This window comes from Ranitomeya imitator, chromosome 5 (assembly GCF_032444005.1).
Source record: "Ranitomeya imitator isolate aRanImi1 chromosome 5, aRanImi1.pri, whole genome shotgun sequence".
Taxonomy (NCBI): domain Eukaryota; kingdom Metazoa; phylum Chordata; class Amphibia; order Anura; family Dendrobatidae; genus Ranitomeya; species Ranitomeya imitator.
In genome coordinates this window covers 25,464,629-25,485,528 of record NC_091286.1, presented here as the reverse complement: position 1 = coordinate 25,485,528, position 20,900 = coordinate 25,464,629, and the positions used below count along the sequence as shown (strand labels likewise).

The following is a 20,900-nucleotide window of genomic DNA, read 5'->3' as shown; positions in this document are numbered from 1 at the left end:
GACTGATAACTCCTCTATATACAGTAGATAACACAGGATCCACCATTCACAATAGGTGATGTCACAGCTCACCTCCTCCTCCTGTACAATGACTGATAACACCTCTATATACAGTAGATAACACAGGATCCACCATTCACAATAGGTGATGTCACAGCTCACCTCCTCCTCCTGTACAATGACTGATAACACCTCTATATACAGTAGATAACACAGGATCCACCATTCACAATAGGTGATGTCACAGCTCACCTCCTCCTGTATAATGACTGATAACACCTCTATATACAGTAGATAACACAGGATCCACCAATCACAATAGATGATGTCACAGCTCACCTCCTCCTCCTGTACAATAACTGATAACACCTCTATATACAGTAGATAACACAGGAGCCACCATTCACAATAGATGATGTCACAGCTCACCTCCTCCTCCTGTACAATGACTGATAACACCTCTATATACAGTAGGTAACAGGATCCACCATACACAATAGGTGATGTCACAGCTCACCTCCTCCTCCTGTACAATGACTGATAACTCCTCTATATACAGTAGATAACACAGGATCCACCATTCACAATAGGTGATGTCACAGCTCACCTCATCCTCCTGTACAATGACTGATTAAACATTACATTTTAAAAACACAGCCCTATTGGTGAGTCATACAGCTTTGCACAGATCCTGAATGGCAGTTTTGACATTTTATTTTAATATTAGCACGGCAAAAAGCGGTTGGATCATTTCTAGCAAGACACGTCAGGTGTGGTTGATCCTTGGAAGCGAGGGGTGCCAGGTCAAGCTGTTATTTTGGGTGTGAGGTGGAGAGGACAAATTACAGCTGAACCATATTTTGATAGGTATGGTGTAAACAATTGTAACAAATACAGCAAAGGTCACAATTTACAGCTGGCAAACACAGATCTTGGAGAGGAAATGAAAACATTTTATTTTAGAAAGTTGCATAACCTTTTATTATCTAACAATCATTGACCGGTTAAGTATTAAAGTGCTAAAGTGTCTGTGTCGATATGTAACAACCCATCGGCGGAGGCAGCCTGCGGCGGACCCATCGGCGGAGGCAGCCTGCGGCGGACCCATCGGCGGAGGCAGCCTGCGGGGGACCCATCGGCGGAGGCAGCCTGCGGCGGACCCATCGGCGGAGGCAGCCTGCGGTGGACCCATCGGCGGAGGCAGCCTGCGGAGGACCCATCGGCGGAGGCAGCCTGCGGCGGACCCATCGGCGGAGGCAGCCTGCGGCGGACCCATCGGCGGAGGCAGCCTGCGGAGGACCCATGGGCGGAGGCAGCCTGCGGCGGACCAATGGGCGGAGGCAGCCTGTGGCGGACCCATCGGCTGACAGAGGAGACCGCCATGGATCCTGTAAATTCTCATCCCATAGCCGCCTCCATTACATCATCTGCACCGGATGGTAACGGCAGGATTTCACAGTTATTCTTCCTAATAAACGCCTTCGTACGATTTAAGGCCGTCGTCCGTTCTTTCCTGCCACATTTATAGATCCAGGTGAAATAGCTGCAGGCTAGAAGAGAGAGAAGAGGAATCATTCCAGATCATCCAAACAGGATTCTGCACAAAGAAGACGATCACACGAATGTAGAAATTTTCACTTTCGAGGTACAAAAGCGGCAAAAACCCATCCGCATGCCCTGATTGCATAGGAAATATTAAAATGATGCGGTCAGTAATCAGTGGCATATAAGAGGTTAAACAAATGTGAATGGAGCGAGCGGTCAGAGGGAGATGGTGGCGGTATAATACGGCCATCACCTGCCCGGGCCGCCGAGGATCAGAGCTCGCACCCTACTGCAGACCTACATGTCAGGGTGCAGAAGGGGTTAAACAGGTTGTCCTACAAATAAAATAAATCACCTATTCACTGGATGTATGGATAAAGACGACCTGTCACTTCCTAAAAAAAAAAAAAAAATTCCCTGCCGCCCTTTTTCGGTTTTCCCAATGTACAGTATACGGATAAAGTATGTGCCCCCCCCTCCACATTCACCTCCAGGAGGTCTTCTCACCTCCCATCCTACATCCATGGACATCAATATGGAGTCGCCCCTCCGCAGATAGAACGGCCCCGCTGTGCTGGGAAGGATTTCTACAAGATTTTGGAGGAGTCTCTGGGAATTTTTGCCCCTTCATGCAGAAGATCATTTGGGAGGTCGGACCCTGATGTTGGGGGGAGGGGGGCCGGAATCACAATTTCTATTGGGGTCCGGGCTCTGTGCGGCTCATGTTCCCCCCATGTCTGTATGGAGCTTGTGCACTGGGTGTAGTCATGGGGGGCAGAAAAGGGCGAACCCCAAACTGTTCCCACAAAGCTGAAGATACAATTGTCCTCAATGTCTTGTGCTGAAAATAAGATTTCCCATCACTGGAGATGAGGGTCCGAGGCCGCCCCCTGATAACAGCCCATAGCATTATCCTCCTCCACCATCTCTACAGGGGGCACAGAGTAGTCAGGGGGGTAACGTCCTCCTGGAACCACCAAACCCAGACTCCGCCATCAGACGCAGATAGAGAAGTGCGATCCGTCACTGCACAGAACACGTCTCCTCCATAGTCCAGTGATGGCGGCTTTACACCGCTCCATCCGACGCTCAGCATTGTGCTTGGTGATGTACGGCTGCATGCAGCTGCTCGGCCATGAAGCTTCCAGTGGGGGTGCAGTGTATGTGCTGATACAATGGAGGTCTGGAGCAGTGCAGAGCGGTGGTGACTTTTCTGCCCTCTGCTCCTCCGCACTCAGCCCCCCGCTCTGTAACATTACGGGGTCTGCACTTTGTGGCTGAGTTGCTGCGCTTCCTTCTATTTCTCAATAATATCACTCACAGGTGATGGAGGAAGAAATGTCATGGACGGACTTGTTACCCCGGTGGCTCCTATTACAGGACCGCGCTGGGATAGGGGAGCTCTGCACCACCAGACGTATGAGGAGGTGGAGGTTCTAAACTGGTGGGGGGTGGGAAGCAAGAGGGCCGCATGTTATACAGCGGGGAAGGTCACCGGGCGTTACACGCCGGGGGGGTTAAGAGGCCGTGCGTTATAAGCAAGGGGGCTGGATGTTGTACACAGGGGGGAATGAAGGGGTCTGATGTTACACACTGAAGTGTGGGGGTGGCAAGATGCAACACAAAAGGGGTTGGGGGTGGGCTGAATAAGAAACCAGAATTCATTGATGGAGACGCGTGTCCCAATACTTGATATATCAGGGGGGACTTACTCGGCCCCTGTAACATTCCGGCGACTGAAGCCTTCTTCACGGCGAGCTTTTCACAGTCCCGCCAGTCGTTCTCGGCCTGATACGTGGTGAAGTGGTACGATGGCCACCAGCTCCTCCTGGGCTGCCATTCCTCTAATATCCAAGCGCTGCGGTCCCTGGGAAGGAGACAGACATGGAGCACGTGAGCAGTCGGCTAATAAAGAATCCACATTTACATCCTGCACAACACGTAAAAGCCGCTTTCATGTTCGCAGCACGTGGTTTAAATCACCACAATTACATGACCTAATGCGATAAATACATGAAAACAAGTCGCCTAAACGCGGAAATGTGCAGATCTGACCACCAAAACCTCGGCTCCATTCCTTCCCCTCATATACAGTCCGGGACCCCAACGACACAAATGTACAAGTTACACCAGACCCAATACTCTCCTGAAATACTCTGCGCTTCCACTTCTCTTTTACTGCTATTCCATACGCTGATCCAACAAACCGAGTCTGGCCAGAACACAGACGGATCACCTAGATCAATAATCAGAGGCGAATCCTTATTTTCTCCTTCCAAACACACTGGGACATCCTGCGATTATCTTACCAAATACCATCCCTTGGAGTGGTCAGGTCACTTTATCCTTCAAGGTCAACCCAGTCCTCTGCTGCTGCTGCTGACACCAGTTCTGGGATACAGTACAGACCAAAAGTTTGGACACACATTCTCATTTAAAAAATTTTCTGTATTTTCATGACTATGAAAATTGTACATTCACACTGAAGGCATCAAAACTGTGAATTGACACATGTGGAATTATATACTTAACAAAAAAGTGTGAAACAACTGAAATTATGTCTTATATTCTAGGTTCTTCAAAGTAGTCACCTTTGCTTTGATGACTGCTTTGCACACTCTTGGCATTCTCTTGATGAGCTTCAAGAGGTAGTCACCGGGAATGGTTTTCAATTCACAGGTGTGCCCTGTCAGGTTTAATAAGTGGGATTTCTTGCCTTATAAATGGGGTTGGGACCATCAGTTGTGTTGAGCAGAAGTCTGGTGGATACACAGCTGATAGTCCTACTGAATAGACTGTTAGAATTTGTATTATGGCAAGAAAAAAGCAGCTAAGTAAAGAAAAACGAGCGGCCATCATTACTATAAGAAATGAAGGACAGTCAGTCCAAAAAATTGGGAAAACTTTGAAAGTGTCCCCACATGCAGTGGCAAAAACCATCACGCGCTACAAAGAAACTGGCTCACATGAGGACCGCCCCAGGAAAGGAAGACCAAGAGTCACCTCTGCTTCTGAGGATAAGTTTATCCGAGTCACCAGCCTCAGAAATCGCAGGTTAACAGCAGCTCAGATTAGAGACCAGGTCAATGCCACACAGAGTTCTAGCAGCAGACACATCTCTACAACAACTGTTAAGAGGAGACTTTGTGCAGGAGGCCTTCATGGTAAAATAGCTGCTAGGAAACCACTGCTAAGGACAGACAACAAGCAGAAGAGACTTGTTTGGGCTAAAGAACACAAGGAATGGACATTAGACCAGTGGAAATCTGTGCTTTGGTCTGATGAGTCCAAATTTGAGATCTTTGGTTCCAACCACCGTGTTTTTGTGCGACGCAGAAAAGGTGAATGGATGGACTCTACATGCCTGGTTCCCACCGTGAAGCATGGAGGAGGAGGTGTGATGGTGTGGGGGGGCTTTGCTGGTGACACTGTTGGGGATTTATTCAAAATTGAAGGCATACTGAACCAGCATGGCTACCACAGCATCTTGCAGCGGCATGCTATTCCATCCGGTTTGTGTTTAGTTGGACCATCATTTAGTTTTCAACAGGACAATGACCCCAAACACCCCCCCAGGCTGTGTAAGGGCTATTTGACCAAGAAGGAGAGTGATGGGGTGCTACGCCAGATGACCTGGCCTCCACAGTCACCAGACCTGAACCCAATCGAGATGGTTTGGGGTGAGCTGGACCGCAGAGTGAAGGCAAAAGGGCCAACAAGTGCTAAGCATCTCTGGGAACTCCTTCAAGATTGTTGGAAGACCATTCCCGGTGACTACCTCTTGAAACTCATCAAGAGAATGCCAAGAGGGTGCAAAGCAGTCATCAAAGCAAAAGGTGGCTACTTTGAAGAACCTAGAATATAAGACATATTTTCAGTTGTTTCACACTTTTTTGTTAAGTATATAATTCCACATGTGATAATTCATAGTTTTGATGCCTTCAGTGAGAATTTACAATTTTTATAGTCATGAAAATACAGAAAAATCTTTAAAATGAGAAGGTGTGTCCAAACTTTTGGTCTGTACCGTACGTCTCACTCTGTGGCATTGTCCTTTCATCCACTTCCTCCGTGACATACAGACTCTCATCACCAATTCTGAATGGACAGGTCACTGTCTTCAGCAGAATGAACCCACTAGTCTTCCGCTGCAGTCGCTGAAGACATGTGTAACTGTAGGGTATCTTCATTCACTTCCATCACATACTGCCATCTCACAATTACCATACACGAGCAGGCAGGTTATTGTATCCCACAAAATCAAACCGCTCATCTTCTGCTGCAGTCATATAAAAATAAAATAAATAGTAGTCAGATCACTGCCTCCCACAAGATTAACATTCTTCTACTGCTGTCACTGGGAAACGTTTAGCTACAAAGGCATTTTCTATTGAACCACTTGAAGAGGCATCTTTAATCTCATACATAAGTAGATCGGTTACTGTCTGCAGCATCCTCAAACCACTCCTCTTCTGCTGCAGTCATAACAAATGAGAGAGGTCTGGCTATAAAGTATTTTCTGTTCAACCACTTCATGGTACTGCCAGCATCTCATTCAGGTGTGTTCTCGTTAACAAAACATTAACAGAAAGGTCACATCCCTCCTCAAAAATCAAACCAATCCTCTTCTGCTGGAGTCAGACCACAGATACTCATGACCAAGTTGTTTTCTCCTCATCCACTTCAAGCGACAGCTCCAATCACACACAGTCATGTTCCAATTAACATAAATGAGTGGACAGGTTACTGTCTCCAGCAAGCTCAAACCACTCTTCTTCTGCTGCCACCCGTCCTCGTAGATGTCTGACTATAAAAGGTATTTTCTTCTTATCCGCTTCATGACACTTGTCACACACAGCCTTGTTCTCACTCACATGAAGAGATAGGTCACTGTCCCAACCAAAGATCAACTCCCTTGTCTTCTGCTGCAGTCATCACACCCGAGATAAGTCTGTGTATAAGGTATTCTGTCCTCATCCACTTCAATAGACTGTGCTTCAGTCACAAACAGCCATGTTTCGATAAACATGTACGAGCAGACAGGTCACTGACTACTGCAAAATCAAGCCACTCGTCATCTGCTGTACTCATCACACATGAGAGATGTCTAGCTAAAGGGTATTTTCTTTTCAGTCACATACAGGTGTGTTTTCATAGTATACATTAACAGACAGGTCACTGCCCCCAGACAAAATCAAAACCCATCTGCTGAATCATTCCATCAGAGATTCTCCGGACTACAAGTTATTTTCCTCTCATTCCCTTCAAGACGCTACTCCAGTCACATACAGCCTTGTTCCAATTAACATACGTGAGCAGACAGGTTACTGTCTCCTGTAAGATCAAAACAATCTTCTGCTGCTGCTGTCCTCACAATTTTTGGGGGCTGTAAGTTTTATTTTCCTCCGCATCCTTTTTATTACATTTACCCAGTCAATACAAACTCTGCATTAACAATTCTCTAATTAGACAAGTCACTTTCCCCCCACAAGATCAAACTACTCTTCTACTGTAGTCTTCATACCGGAGACACTTCTGACTTTATGATTCCAAAGCGCAGTGTCATGAAGAGCACGAGGAGAGAATAACTAATACATGTATTCTAATTTACATGTGCGAGTGGACAGGTCACTTTCTCCTACAAGTTCAACACAGTCTTCTCCTGAAATGCCGCGGAGAAACTTTCTGAATATTTATTTATCACAAACGCACAGCACATGTCTTTGATGCCTGTTCACGGTCCTTGTTTTAATTATTTTTACAGACCAAGTAAACCCTTTATACAGGGGGCTGTAAAAGGAGAACTGCTGTGAAGTTCACAACAAAGCATGTGGGGGGGGGCCAGGCCATGTGTGTCCCGGACCTCCCCTCCCCCGATCCTCGCTTCATACCTCCCCAATTATTGACAATTTGGGGCCAAATGAAAAAGGAAATTACTTTGGAGAGAAAATCCACTCGAGCAGATTAAAAAAAAAAAAAAAAAGAAAAAAAAAAAGCTCCAGAACGATTATATTTTATCGCTTCTTCTAAATGCAGAAACACCACAGACCTCAAGGTCAGACTAGGGAACGCATAGAAAAAAAAAAGTATATATATATATATTATATATATATATATATATATATATATATATATATATATACATACACACATATATATATATATATATATATATATATATATATATATATATATATATATATATATACATATACACACACACATACATATACACTCCCTATCATGTAATAGTCAAATTTCAAGTAATTTGACCATTAATCGTTTTAATTTTCCAATAACTGGATCTACCGCTGCAGCTGCAGAAAGCCACCACTAGGGGGAGCGTACTGCATGATGAGCATGGAATACAAATGCATTGTATGCACATTCTATAGAGAGCTCCCTGTAGTGGTGATTGCAGACAACCCGAACATTATAGGCCAGCGGTTCTCAACCTGGGGGTCGAGTGACCAAAACACGGGGGTCACCTAAAGCCATCGGAAAATACATATTTCGTTGGCTTTAGCCGCTGAGAAGCCGCGCTACCGTCTGCAGCAGCGCTATTCAGCTGGAACGCACGCCGTTATGGACGTGCGTTCCAAACTGAATGCCTGCACGCATGCGCAGAAGTGATTGCATCATCCGTCTGGGGCCTAAGGGGCAGGGGGACGCTCCACAGTCCATAGCAGCGCGCCTGCTCATCCATAGCAGCGCATTACGTGTGTCCGGCGCTTGCTGACGTCATCAGTGGGCGGACGCAGCAAGCGCCGGAGGACAGAAGCCATGGTGAAATGTTATTTATTTGGAATTAGTAATAAATATTTCTCAACATATATTTAAATATTGTTTTTTGCGATTAATCACTATGTTTAAATTATGTTTTGATTTGTAGCAATGAGAATACATAATGCAGATCAGGTATTTACATTCCGAATCATAACTGTTGCCAAGTTACAGTTATGAAGTAGCCACCAAAATTATTTTTATTGGTTTGGGGTCACCGCAACATGAGGAACTGTATTGCAGGGTCCCGGCATTAGAAAGGTTGAGAACCACTGTTATAGGCACAATGTTTGGAACTCAGCAACAGAAGGAAAAAAAAAAAAAAAAGAAGGTAAAGAGTGCACCAACTTAGGGTAAATCTGCTTTTACCCATTAAAAAAAAAGAAGAAAGAAGAAATTACACACATTGTGTATCCAAGCAATTTGTTTTTTACGAGAGATATGAGATATGTCTGGCCGGATCCTCACTGGGAATTACCTGTTACACTCGGCTCCTCATACTGAGCGATTACAGCCAGACTTCTATGCAGCGAGTGACTTCCCCGGACTCTGCGTCTCGGCTCTCGTCCCCTGCGCTCTAAAGAGACACATCGCTCCCATCACACGTCCGACACTCGGCCACAAGTCACTTACCCACGAAAAGCTTTTCTCAGTTTCTTCGCAAAATAACTCCAGGCTTTCACATCTTTCTTCCATCCCGAAAAATCCAAGAGATCGAACAGAACGTGAAGAGAAAACTTCTGATTATTTTCAGAATCTGTCAATGGATCAAAAAAGAAAAACAACTTCAGATTGTGAACGATATCAGTGAATTCATCGCTACTTATTTTGTGTTTTTTTTGTAACTAGAATTTTAAATTATTTAGCCTTTCTCTGACTATTGTACATGTGCGGAGTACGGAGCGTGCCATCAACGCGGGCAGAGCTGCGGAGATCACTGATCGGCTGCAGCGCTGTCGATGTGATCCAAGGGCTGCAGACAATAACAGGCACCGGCAACGACCCAATGCCGGACCTGGGGAGGGGGAGTGAAACTAACTGCAGCTGGGGGGGGGACAGGAGAGCTCCAAAAAGAGAAAATCCCTTTAAAAAAAAAAAGTAATAAAATTATAGTATAGAATATAGAGGATGTGTCCCGTGTGGTGACCCTTTCCTTCGTTGCTTACAGATGATATTTCGGACACTTTGCCAATATCCCGGTTACAGTGGATACGAGTCTCCGCCGCCGTCCTGTCCTGGTGAGACAGATATCGGATGTCGGCCGCGCTGTGACAAGGGGACATCGGCATTTTTAGGAAGAACTGATCTCTCGCAGCTGCTGGAGACGAGTGCACAATGCCTGCTTAGTTGCAGTCTGCCACCATGTGGCAAATTAGAGAACTGCAGCCTAGACACAGAGCTAATAATGTTAGTTGTTTTTTCATTATTTTCGGAATTAATTATGGATTCCATTTTAACTATGGTGGACACATCTGAGCTACTGATGGACATAAACCTCAGGCAAGGAACAACAGATTCATATAGGCGATTGTAGTGAGTGTGCTCTGCAGCAAGTATAAGGGTATGTGCACACGATGCAGATTTAGTGCAGAATTGGTGCAGACCTGCACTGTGATTTACAGTACAATGTAAATCAATGTGAAAAAAAAAAAGAAGCTGTGCACATGGTGCAGAAAAATCTGTGCAGAAACGCTTCTTTTGTGCAGTTCTGCAGCGTTTCTGCGCAGATTTTTCTGCACCATGTGCACAGCTTTTTTTCTTTTCACATTGATTTACATTGTACTGTACAGAAACGGCATCAAATCTGCAGATGCAGATTTAGTGCAGAAAATTCTGCACCACATTTCCTACGTGTGCACATAGCCTAAGGGGCACGCATATATATATATATATATATATATATATATATATATATATATATATATATATATATATATATATACATATACACACATATATATATATATATATATATATATATACACACACATACATATATACATACACACACATATTGTATATATACACAAACACACACGGCAAACACACAGCAAACACACAGCTGCTCGTTGAACTAATAATAATGGCAACTTACCAGAATTGCCAAGCAGTTTGCTAAATTTCAGCATGAGCTTATGGGATGGAGTCTTGGCATTTAAAACCTGAAAATTAGAAAAAAAAAAAAAAAAAAATTCTAAAATATTTTCTTACACGAGTCATCCCGGGATACCATTATTAATGGTTATACAATAATAAAGGTTTTTAATTTAATCATTTTTGTATATTTTTAGCCTTTAGTAGTACAAGGTAAAAGGGTCTAGACAGAATCAGTCACCTTCCCCTTCTGGCAGCTGATAACCGAGTCCCTTCTCCTGCTGGGAGTCTTCTCAGCTAAACTGGCGTGGTACAGTAGACGCTCTGCGCCGGTTCTTACAAGTAGGCAGAAACATCTGTATTGACCGCTTTGCACTGGGGATTGCTCTGCAGAGACTTGGATGGCTGTGTGTCCCTTAGTAGGTGGGCGTGCACATTGCAATGCATTGTGAACACCAGGTGGCGCCATACTGTAAGTAAATGCCACATCTCCAGGTGGATCCTACACAAGACCTTCCAAAAGCCAACTCTGTATTGTACAGCGCCGCAATATATGTAGGCGATACATAAAGCACAGTAAACAATCCTCACCCTCAGGACTTCTATCAGCTTCTCCTCTGAAGCCGCGTGCCTCTCCATGAACTCGTACAGGTACACCAGGGCATTAGGATTTGCCGGATTCTTAGGGTCATTGGCGTATTCTGTCAACACTTTTTCCGCCTCCTGATTCTTTCCGGAAGACTCGAGGAGCTGAAAAAAAAAAAAAAAAAAACTAAATAAAAGTTTTATGTAAAGTGAAATTATTGGATCAGGAAAAAAAAAGTCACGACTTTATTAGAATTTTCCTTTGGTGTTCACTGTCCGGTAAGAATGACCTGGAATTACAATATTTCTGATCTGTACGATTATGGCGATGCCAAACATTTAAAAATATTTAAAAAAAAAATTAAGGTAAAAAAAATTAATAAATATTGGAATTGTTTTATACTTTTTAAAATTGATTAATGTTGGCTCTTTATTTTTCAGACTTGTATCTTTTTATTGTTTAGTCAACTGAGCTGAAATCTGGACTAAAAAAATAAAGTTTACAAATATTTAGAGTTTATTTTTCCCTAGTTAAGTATGTATTAAAAAGAATAACAACAACAACACAAAGCTGGTATTAATGCTTCTGCAAAAGTTCAATGAACATATTACATTAATCAATCTGTGGGATAAACCATCAAAAAAAAAAAAAAAATTGTTTTTTCAGGTTTCTGCTTCTCTCACCCCACAAAATAAATGCAATAAAAAGTGATTTAAAAGGTCGTATTAACACCAAAAAGGCAAGGAAAATTAAAATGTGAAAGTCATGTTTACCGTACAATGAACACTATAAATAAAAAAAAAAAATTATTTTTTTTTAACCATTTCATCTCACTTGGAATTTTCTCCCCCCTTTCATCTGGTAAATTATATGGTAAAATTAATGGGGTCATTCAAGAAACATAGCCCGATTAAAAAAAAAAAAAAAAAAAGTCTCTCATAAGGCGATGTGGATGGAAAAAAAATAAAAATTAAAAATAATAATAGTTAAAAAAAAATTTTAAAAAATGGAAAACAGGGTTTGTGAGCGCTGCCGGATCCAGAAGAAACAGGTTGACCAAGCGACAATGTGTTTCAGAGTAGCTCTAACTCCATCAAAAAATTAGAACAGTCTACAGGTCACGTGCCTGTCTGACTCAAGCCTTTCGCCTTCTGGCTTCTTCCTGGCTCAAGCCTTTCGCCTTCTGGCTTCTTCCTGGCTCAAGCCTTTCGCCTTCTGGCTTCTTCCTGGCTCAAGCCTTTCGCCTTCTGGCTTCTTCCTGGCTCAAGCCTTTCGCCTTCTGGCTTCTTCCTGGCTCAAGCCTTTCGCCTTCTGGCTTCTTCCTGGCTCAAGCCTTTCGCCTTCTGGCTTCTTCCTGGCTCAAGCCTTTCGCCTTCTGGCTTCTTCCTGGCTCAAGCCTTTCGCCTTCTGGCTTCTTCCTGGCTCAAGCCTTTCGCCTTCTGGCTTCTTCCTGGCTCAAGCCTTTCGCCTTCTGGCTTCTTCCTGGCTCAAGCCTTTCGCCTTCTGGCTTCTTCCTGGCTCAAGCCTTTCGCCTTCTGGCTTCTTCCTGGCTCAAGCCTTTCGCCTTCTGGCTTCTTCCTGGCTCAAGCCTTTCGCCTTCTGGCTTCTTCCTGGCTCAAGCCTTTCGCCTTCTGGCTTCTTCCTGGCTCAAGCCTTTCGCCTTCTGGCTTCTTCCTGGCTCAAGCCTTTCGCCTTCTGGCTTCTTCCTGGCTCAAGCCTTTCGCCTTCTGGCTTCTTCCTGGCTCAAGCCTTTCGCCTTCTGGCTTCTTCCTGGCTCAAGCCTTTCGCCTTCTGGCTTCTTCCTGGCTCAAGCCTTTCGCCTTCTGGCTTCTTCCTGGCTCAAGCCTTTCGCCTTCTGGCTTCTTCCTGGCTCAAGCCTTTCGCCTTCTGGCTTCTTCCTGGCTCAAGCCTTTCGCCTTCTGGCTTCTTCCTGGCTCAAGCCTTTCGCCTTCTGGCTTCTTCCTGGCTCAAGCCTTTCGCCTTCTGGCTTCTTCCTGGCTCAAGCCTTTCGCCTTCTGGCTTCTTCCTGGCTCAAGCCTTTCGCCTTCTGGCTTCTTCCTGGCTCAAGCGTTTCGCCTTCTGGCTTCTTCCTGGCTCAAGCGTTTCGCCTTCTGGCTTCTTCCTGGCTCAAGCGTTTCGCCTTCTGGCTTCTTCCTGGCTCAAGCGTTTCGCCTTCTGGCTTCTTCCTGGCTCAAGCGTTTCGCCTTCTGGCTTCTTCCTGGCTCAAGCGTTTCGCCTTCTGGCTTCTTCCTGGCTCAAGCGTTTCGCCTTCTGGCTTCTTCCTGGCTCAAGCGTTTCGCCTTCTGGCTTCTTCCTGGCTCAAGCGTTTCGCCTTCTGGCTTCTTCCTGGCTCAAGCGTTTCGCCTTCTGGCTTCTTCCTGGCTCAAGCGTTTCGCCTTCTGGCTTCTTCCTGGCTCAAGCGTTTCGCCTTCTGGCTTCTTCCTGGCTCAAGCGTTTCGCCTTCTGGCTTCTTCCTGGCTCAAGCGTTTCGCCTTCTGACTTCTTCCTGGCTCAAGCGTTTCGCCTTCTGGCTTCTTCCAGGCTCAAGCGTTTCGCCTTCTGGCTTCTTCCAGGCTCAAGCGTTTCGCCTTCTGGCTTCTTCCAGGCTCAAGCGTTTCGCCTTCTGGCTTCTTCCAGGCTCAAGCGTTTCGCCTTCTGGCTTCTTCCTGGCTCAAGCGTTTCGCCTCTTGGCTTCTAAGAATTTCTCTCAGACATGATTGTGAAATACCACCATCATGTGATTTTTATGTTTTCACACTAGAAAAATCCACTTGGGTCCCGGTTTGTGCACACCTATCCATAAATGAGCTTTTTTTTTTTTGTTTTTTGTTTTTTAACTCTGACCATCTTTTTGGTGTTTGCAGCAGGAAACATTACTCAGATAAGTTGGCCTTTCTGTGGCAGTACTCGGGTTTTTTTACTCTGCATTTCCTATTTGAATGGAGAAGCAAGGCCACGTAAACCCACAGTTTTTCCGAAGGGTCATGGGCTGGAAAAACCCTTATAACTCTTTAGCTGAGTGGCGGGAACAGAAAAGGAAAACCATCCTGTGCACTGACCCAACACATGCACAAAAAATAATAAATAAAGAAGAACTTCACAAGTAAAATTTTTAACAAGCGACACCTAAATATCACAATTCTTGCTTACATCCACGTAGTTGAGAATAAAGGGATCCCAGACTCCAGGAAACGTGAGGATCTCCTGAAATGAGGTGGTGGCTTGTCTGTAGTAACTGTCCATGGCGTGAGAAGAGACAGACTGGGCCGAATGGTCCGGATCTGGTGGAAAAAATATAAAGATCGTACCAGAGGTCAATCAGTATAACTATACATAGCAGAAAAGTATAAATAAGAGAATAAATCGGAGAAATAAGAAACAACTGTACATAAAACAAGAAACATCCACAGGAGTCGCCATTCCCACACATTACCGTTCTGAGACATTGCGGATCCTTTATCCACCCAGGAGCGGTAGTTCAGGACGGCTCTGTAAGCGTCAATCAGCTTCTGTAGGCGTTTCTGTTCAGAGGAATGAAGTCCGCTCCTCCAGCTCTGAGCCAACGACAGCACCCTGTGCGCTTCATCTACCTGACCGTTACACAGGCAGTGATACACCTGCTCCAGAGAGATCTGCAACCAACAGGCAGATACCAACTAGGACAGCAGTATGACGGTTATATTCCTGTACATAGGGGCAGTATTATAGTAGTTATATTCTTATACATAGCGGCAGTATTATAGCAGTTATATTCTTGTACATAGGGGCAGTATTATAGTAGTTATATTCTTATACATAGCGGCAGTATTATAGTAGTTATATTCTTTATACATAGCGGCAGTATTATAGTAGTTATATTCTTGTACATAGGGGCAGTATTATAGTAGTTATATTCTTATACATAGCGGCAGTATTATAGTAGTTATATTCTTGTACATAGGGGCAGTATTATAGTAGTTATATTCTTGTATATAGGGAGCAGTATTATAGTAGTTATATTCTTGTACATAGGAGCAGTATTATAGTAGTTATATTCTTATACATAGCGGCAGTATTATAGCAGTTATATTCTTGTACATAGGGGCAGTATTATAGTAGTTATATTCTTATACATAGCGGCAGTATTATAGTAGTTATATTCTTATACATAGCGGCAGTATTATAGTAGTTATATTCTTGTACATAGGGGCAGTATTATAGTAGTTATATTCTTATACATAGCGACAGTATTATAGCAGTTATATTCTTGTACATAGGAGCAGTATTATAGTAGTTATATTCCTGTATATAGGGGCAGTATTATAGCAGTTATATTCTTGTACATAGGGGCAGTATTATAGTAGTTATATTCTTATACATAGCGGCAGTATTATAGCAGTTATATTCTTGTACATAGGGGCAGTATTATAGTAGTTATATTCTTATACATAGCGGCAGTATTATAGTAGTTATATTCTTATACATAGCGGCAGTATTATAGTAGTTATATTCTTGTACATAGGGGCAGTATTATAGTAGTTATATTCTTATACATAGCGACAGTATTATAGCAGTTATATTCTTGTACATAGGAGCAGTATTATAGTAGTTATATTCCTGTATATAGGGGCAGTATTATAGTAGTTATATTCTTCTACATAGGGGCAGTATTATAGTAGTTATATTCTTCTACATAGGGGCAGTATTATAGTAGTCATATTCTTGTACATAGGAGCAGTATTATAGTAGTTATATTCTTGTACATAGGGGCAGTATTATAGTAGTTATATTCTTGTACATAGGGGCAGTATTATAGTAGTTATATTCTTGTACATAGGGAGCAGTATTATAGTAGTTATATTCTTGTACATAGGAGCAGTATTATAGTAGTTATATTCTTGTACATAGGAGCAGTATTATAGTAGTTACATTCTTGTACATAGGAGCAGTATTATAGTAGTTATATTCTTGTACATCGGAGCAGTATTATAGTAGTTATATTCCTGTATATAGGGGCAGTATTATAGTAGTTATATTCTTCTACATAGGGGCAGTATTATAGTAGTTATATTCTTCTACATAGGGGCAGTATTATAGTAGTTATATTCTGGTACATAGGAGCAGTATTATAGTAGTTATATTCTTGTACATAGGAGCAGTATTATAGTAGTTATATTCTTGTACATAGGGGCAGTATTATAGTAGTTATATTCTTGTACATAGGGGCAGTATTATAGTAGTTATATTCTTGTACATAGGGGCAGTATTATAGTAGTTATATTCTTGTACATAGGAGCAGTATTATAGTAGTTATATTCTTGTACATAGGGGCAGTATTATAGTAGTTATATTCTTGTATATAGGGGCAGTATTATAGTAGTTATATTCTTGTACATAGGGGCAGTATTATAGTAGTTATATTCTTGTACATAGGGGCAGTATTATAGTAGTTATATTCTTGTATATAGGAGCAGTATTATAGTAGTTATATTCTTGTACATAGGAGCAGTATTATAGTAGTTATATTCTTGTACATAGGGGCAGTATTATAGTAGTTATATTCTTGTACATAGGAGCAGTATTATAGCGGCAAAACAGCTACGACCAATCAGCGACGGGCACAGTCCGGCGGCAAAATGGCCGCTCCGTACTCCCCTCCAGTCAGCGCTCACACAGGGTTAATGGCAGCGCTAATGGACTGCGTGATGCCACGGTGTAACACACTCCATTAAAGCTGCTATTAAATAAATTCGCTTTTTGAGGATATTCTAATATTGTGAGAAGCAGCTGTAAATTCACCAGAAAGAGTTTTCTAAATAGCGAAAAACAAAAATGGGTGGGGAAGAAAGAAGCCTGATTAAAAAAAAAAAAAAAAAAAAATCCACGTTGCACACATGAAATGAGGCTGAGCCAGGGCAGCGCCAGCAGAGTCACAAAGCGAAGGGTGTGTGCTCATTACACAGCCAGAAAATACAGGATCTCAGGAACACGTATCCTGGACAAACAATATAATCTGTGAGAACATAGAAATCATTCATTATCGTCCATTATCGGCCCAACCTCCTCCTGCAGCGTCCACAGCAAAACAAACAGAATTACACAGAAATAGGGGCGAGAAAGGGAACGGACTGACGTCAATACTGTGTGTGTCCAGAAGGAGGCAGCACAGGTCCGGCCGTCTACCTGTGTATGTTAGATGTCTGATAGGTTAAAGTAGGGAACAGTGTACACAAAGACCCCAACAGCAGAATAGCGAGTGCAGCTCTGGAGTATAATACAGGAGGTAACTCAGGATCAGTAATGTAATGTATGTACACAGTGACTGCACCAGCAGAATAGTGAGTGCAGCTCTGGAGTATAATACAGGCGGTAACTCCGGATCTGTAATGTAATGTATGTACACTGTGACTGCACCAGCAGAATAGTGAGTGCAGCTCTGGGGTATAATACAGGATGTAACTCAGGATCAGTAATGTAATGTATGTACACAGTGACTGCACCAGCAGAATAGTGAGTGCAGCTCTGGAGTATAATACAGGATGTAACTCAGGATCAGTAATGTAATGTATGTACACAGTGACTGCACCAGCAGAATAGTGAGTGCAGCTCTGGAGTATAATACAGGCGGTAACTCCGGATCTGTAATGTAATGTATGTACACTGTGACTGCACCAGCAGAATAGTGAGTGCAGCTCTGGGGTATAATACAGGATGTAACTCAGGATCAGTAATGTAATGTATGTACACAGTGACTGCACCAGCAGAATAGTGAGTGCAGCTCTGGAGTATAATACAGGATGTAACTCAGGATCAGTAATGTAATGTATGTACACAGTGACTGCACCAGCAGAATAGTGAGTGCAGCTCTGGGGTATAATACAGGATGTAACTCAGGATCAGTAATGTAATGTATGTACACAGTGACTGCACCAGCAGAATAGTGAGTGCAGCTCTGGGGTATAATACAGGAGGTAACTCAGGATCAGTAATGTAATGTATGTACACAGTGACTGCACCAGCAGAATAGTGAGTGCAGCTCTGGAATATAATACAGGATGTAACTCAGGATCAGTAATGCAATGTATGTACACAGTGACTGCACCAGCAGAATAGTGAGTGCAGCTCTGGAGTATAATACAGGATGTAACTCAGGATCAGTAATGTAATGTATGTACACAGTGACTGCACCAGCAGAATAGTGAGTGCAGCTCTGGAATATAATACAGGATGTAACTCAGGATCAGTAATGCAATGTATGTACACAGTGACTGCACCAGCAGAATAGTGAGTGCAGCTCTGGGGTATAATATAGGATGTAACTCAGGATCAATAATGTAATGTATGTACACAGTGACTGCACCAGCAGAATAGTGAGTGCAGCTCTGGGGTATAATACAAGATGTAACTCAGGATTAGTATTGTAATGTATGTACACAGTGACTGCACCAGCAGAATAGTGAGTGCAGCTCTGGAGTATAATACAGGATGTAACTCAGGATCAGTAATGTATGTACACAGTGACTGCACCAGCAGAATAGTGAGTGCAGCTCTGGGGTATAATATAGGAGGTAACTCAGGATCAGTAATGTAATGTATGTACACAGTGACTGCACCAGCAGAATAGTGAGTGCAGCTCTGGGGTATAATACAGGATGTAACTAAGGATCAGTAATGTAATGTATGTACACAGTGACTGTACCAGCAGAATAGTGAGTGCAGCTCTGGAGTAGAATACAGGATGTAACTCAGGATCAGTAATGTAATGTATGTACACTGTGACTACACCAGCAGAATAGTGAGTGCAGCTCTGGGGTATAATACAGGATGTAACTAAGGATCAGTAATGTAATGTATGTACACAGTGACTGTACCAGCAGAATAGTGAGTGCAGCTCTGGAGTATAATACAGGATGTAACTCAGGATCAGTAATGTAATGTATGTACACAGTGACTGCACCAGCAGAATAGTGAGTGCAGCTCTGGAGTATATAGGATGTAGCTCAGTATCAGTGATGTAATGCATGCACGTATTGTGACATTAGGCATCTGACTATAATTATGTGACGATTCGGCAGTGAACGTCACATGAACGCAGCCCCAAACAATGAACGTGACAAAAGTCTGCTGTTTAGTGGATGCTGGAATGTGAATCACGGTGGCCTCATGGGACATTGATCATTTGTGGTTGAGGTTGAAGTCGCCATGTAGCCCGGCCTTACCTGGACATGCAGACACAATCCTGGCACTATCCCCAGTGGTACAGAGCAGAGGTTTTATACCCAGGACACACCGAACTCACCCGCAGATAGTTTTTATGCCCGATGTTCTTCATGGCTTCATGGAATATGTTGATGTCGGCATTTGTGCTTTTAGGATGATTTAATAGGATCTCACTTCCAATCCTCCAAATGATCTATAAAACAAAACGAAAAGAAAAAAATAAATATACAGCTCTGCCACAAAAAAATAAGATCACTGCAAAATGTTCCGTTTCTCTGATTTTTCTCTTTGTAGATATATTTTTGAGTAAAATGTAAATTGTTCTTTTATTCTATAAACTACTGACAGCATGTCTCCGAAGTTCCAAGCAATAAATTTTTGTATTTATTTTCTGAAAATGAGAAATGGTCAAAATAACAAAAACAATGCATTGCTTGCAGACATCAAATAATGCAAAAAAGATACGTTCATAATCATTTAGAAACAACAATACTAATGTTTTAACTCAGGAAGAGTTCAGAAATCAATATGTTGTGGAATAACCATGATTTTTAATCACAGCTTTCATGCGTCTTGGCAGCTTTCCACCAGTCTTTCACACGGCTTCTGGGTGACCTTATGCCCCTCCTGGTACAATGATGTCAGCAGTTCTTCTTTGTTTGATGGCTTGTGACTATCCATCTTCCTCCTGATTACATTCCAGAGGTTTTCAATGGGGTTCAGGTCTGGAGATTGGGCCGCCATGACAGGGATTTGATGTGGTGGTCCTTCATCCACACCTTGATTGACCTAGCTGTGTGGCATGGAGCATTGTCCTGCTGGAGAAACCAGTCCTCAGAGTTGGGGAACATTGCCTGAGCAGAAGGAGTCAACTGTTTCTCCAGGATAGCCTTGTATGCGACTTGATTCATACGTCCTTCACAAAGAACAATCTGCCCAATCCCAGCCTTGCTGAAGCATCTTACTGATAGAGAACTTTAGTGGAACAGAAGTAGCGGTCGGTCAAGTAACTGATAATATTAAAACCCCAGCTGGGCTGAAAATAGTAATAGTAAAAGGTTTGTGCAAGATGTGCAAGTACCAGAAGACCACCACTTAATACGTGAATGGCAGACCTAAAGTATGGAAATCAAAATATATAATAAAACCTTGTATGGGTGTGTAAAAAATTACCCAGATAAAATAGTAAAAACAAGGAAAGGTACGGTAAACTAAAATGCCTTTATTACATAAATATATAATTATATACTATACAGGGCAACAATAGGCAATCACAAAAGTGTGCCTGTAACTGGAGGACAGAATATATATATAAAAAATAGCAGCAAAAAATAGCAGCAATATTGTAACAGACACAGAGGGCTGGGTGTGTATAAAAAAGAAAGATAAAAAAATATATTATAAAAATAAAGAACAATATATATATATATATATCCAAATAGTAAAGAAGAATCGCAAATGCACTCACCAACTGCAGTTGAAGGTGTTTATTCAAACATAAAGCAGGACATCTTCACGGCACGGGGGAGAGGGAAATGACCAAAGGGAGTGCGGCAAACAAGACGACGGCCGTTTCGCGCTACACAAGAGCGCTTCTACGGGTCCATAACCAAACGGGAAGTGACGCCAGGTTAAGTAAGTAAATGAATACGAACTCCACCTGTGTCATCAACCCGTCGGACAGAAAAAAGTG

The 20,900-nt window shown here is 42.9% G+C and overlaps 1 protein-coding gene across 1 annotated transcript in view; it reads right to left on the bottom strand.

The window, feature by feature from the left end:
* Positions 1–932: 932 nt before the first annotated feature.
* TAF1A (TATA-box binding protein associated factor, RNA polymerase I subunit A) overlaps positions 933–20,900 on the bottom strand; it is a 44,054-nt gene continuing 24,086 nt past the window's right edge. The window contains exons 4-11 of the mRNA XM_069768462.1: positions 19,287–19,400; positions 14,442–14,640; positions 14,159–14,289; positions 11,014–11,172; positions 10,424–10,490; positions 8,962–9,085; positions 3,258–3,412; positions 933–1,550 (exon numbers count right to left, since the gene is read on the bottom strand). Coding sequence (XP_069624563.1) covers positions 1,399–1,550; positions 3,258–3,412; positions 8,962–9,085; positions 10,424–10,490; positions 11,014–11,172; positions 14,159–14,289; positions 14,442–14,640; positions 19,287–19,400 — 1,101 coding nt within the window. The 3' untranslated portion in view covers positions 933–1,398. The remainder of the gene's footprint in view (positions 1,551–3,257; positions 3,413–8,961; positions 9,086–10,423; positions 10,491–11,013; positions 11,173–14,158; positions 14,290–14,441; positions 14,641–19,286; positions 19,401–20,900) is intronic.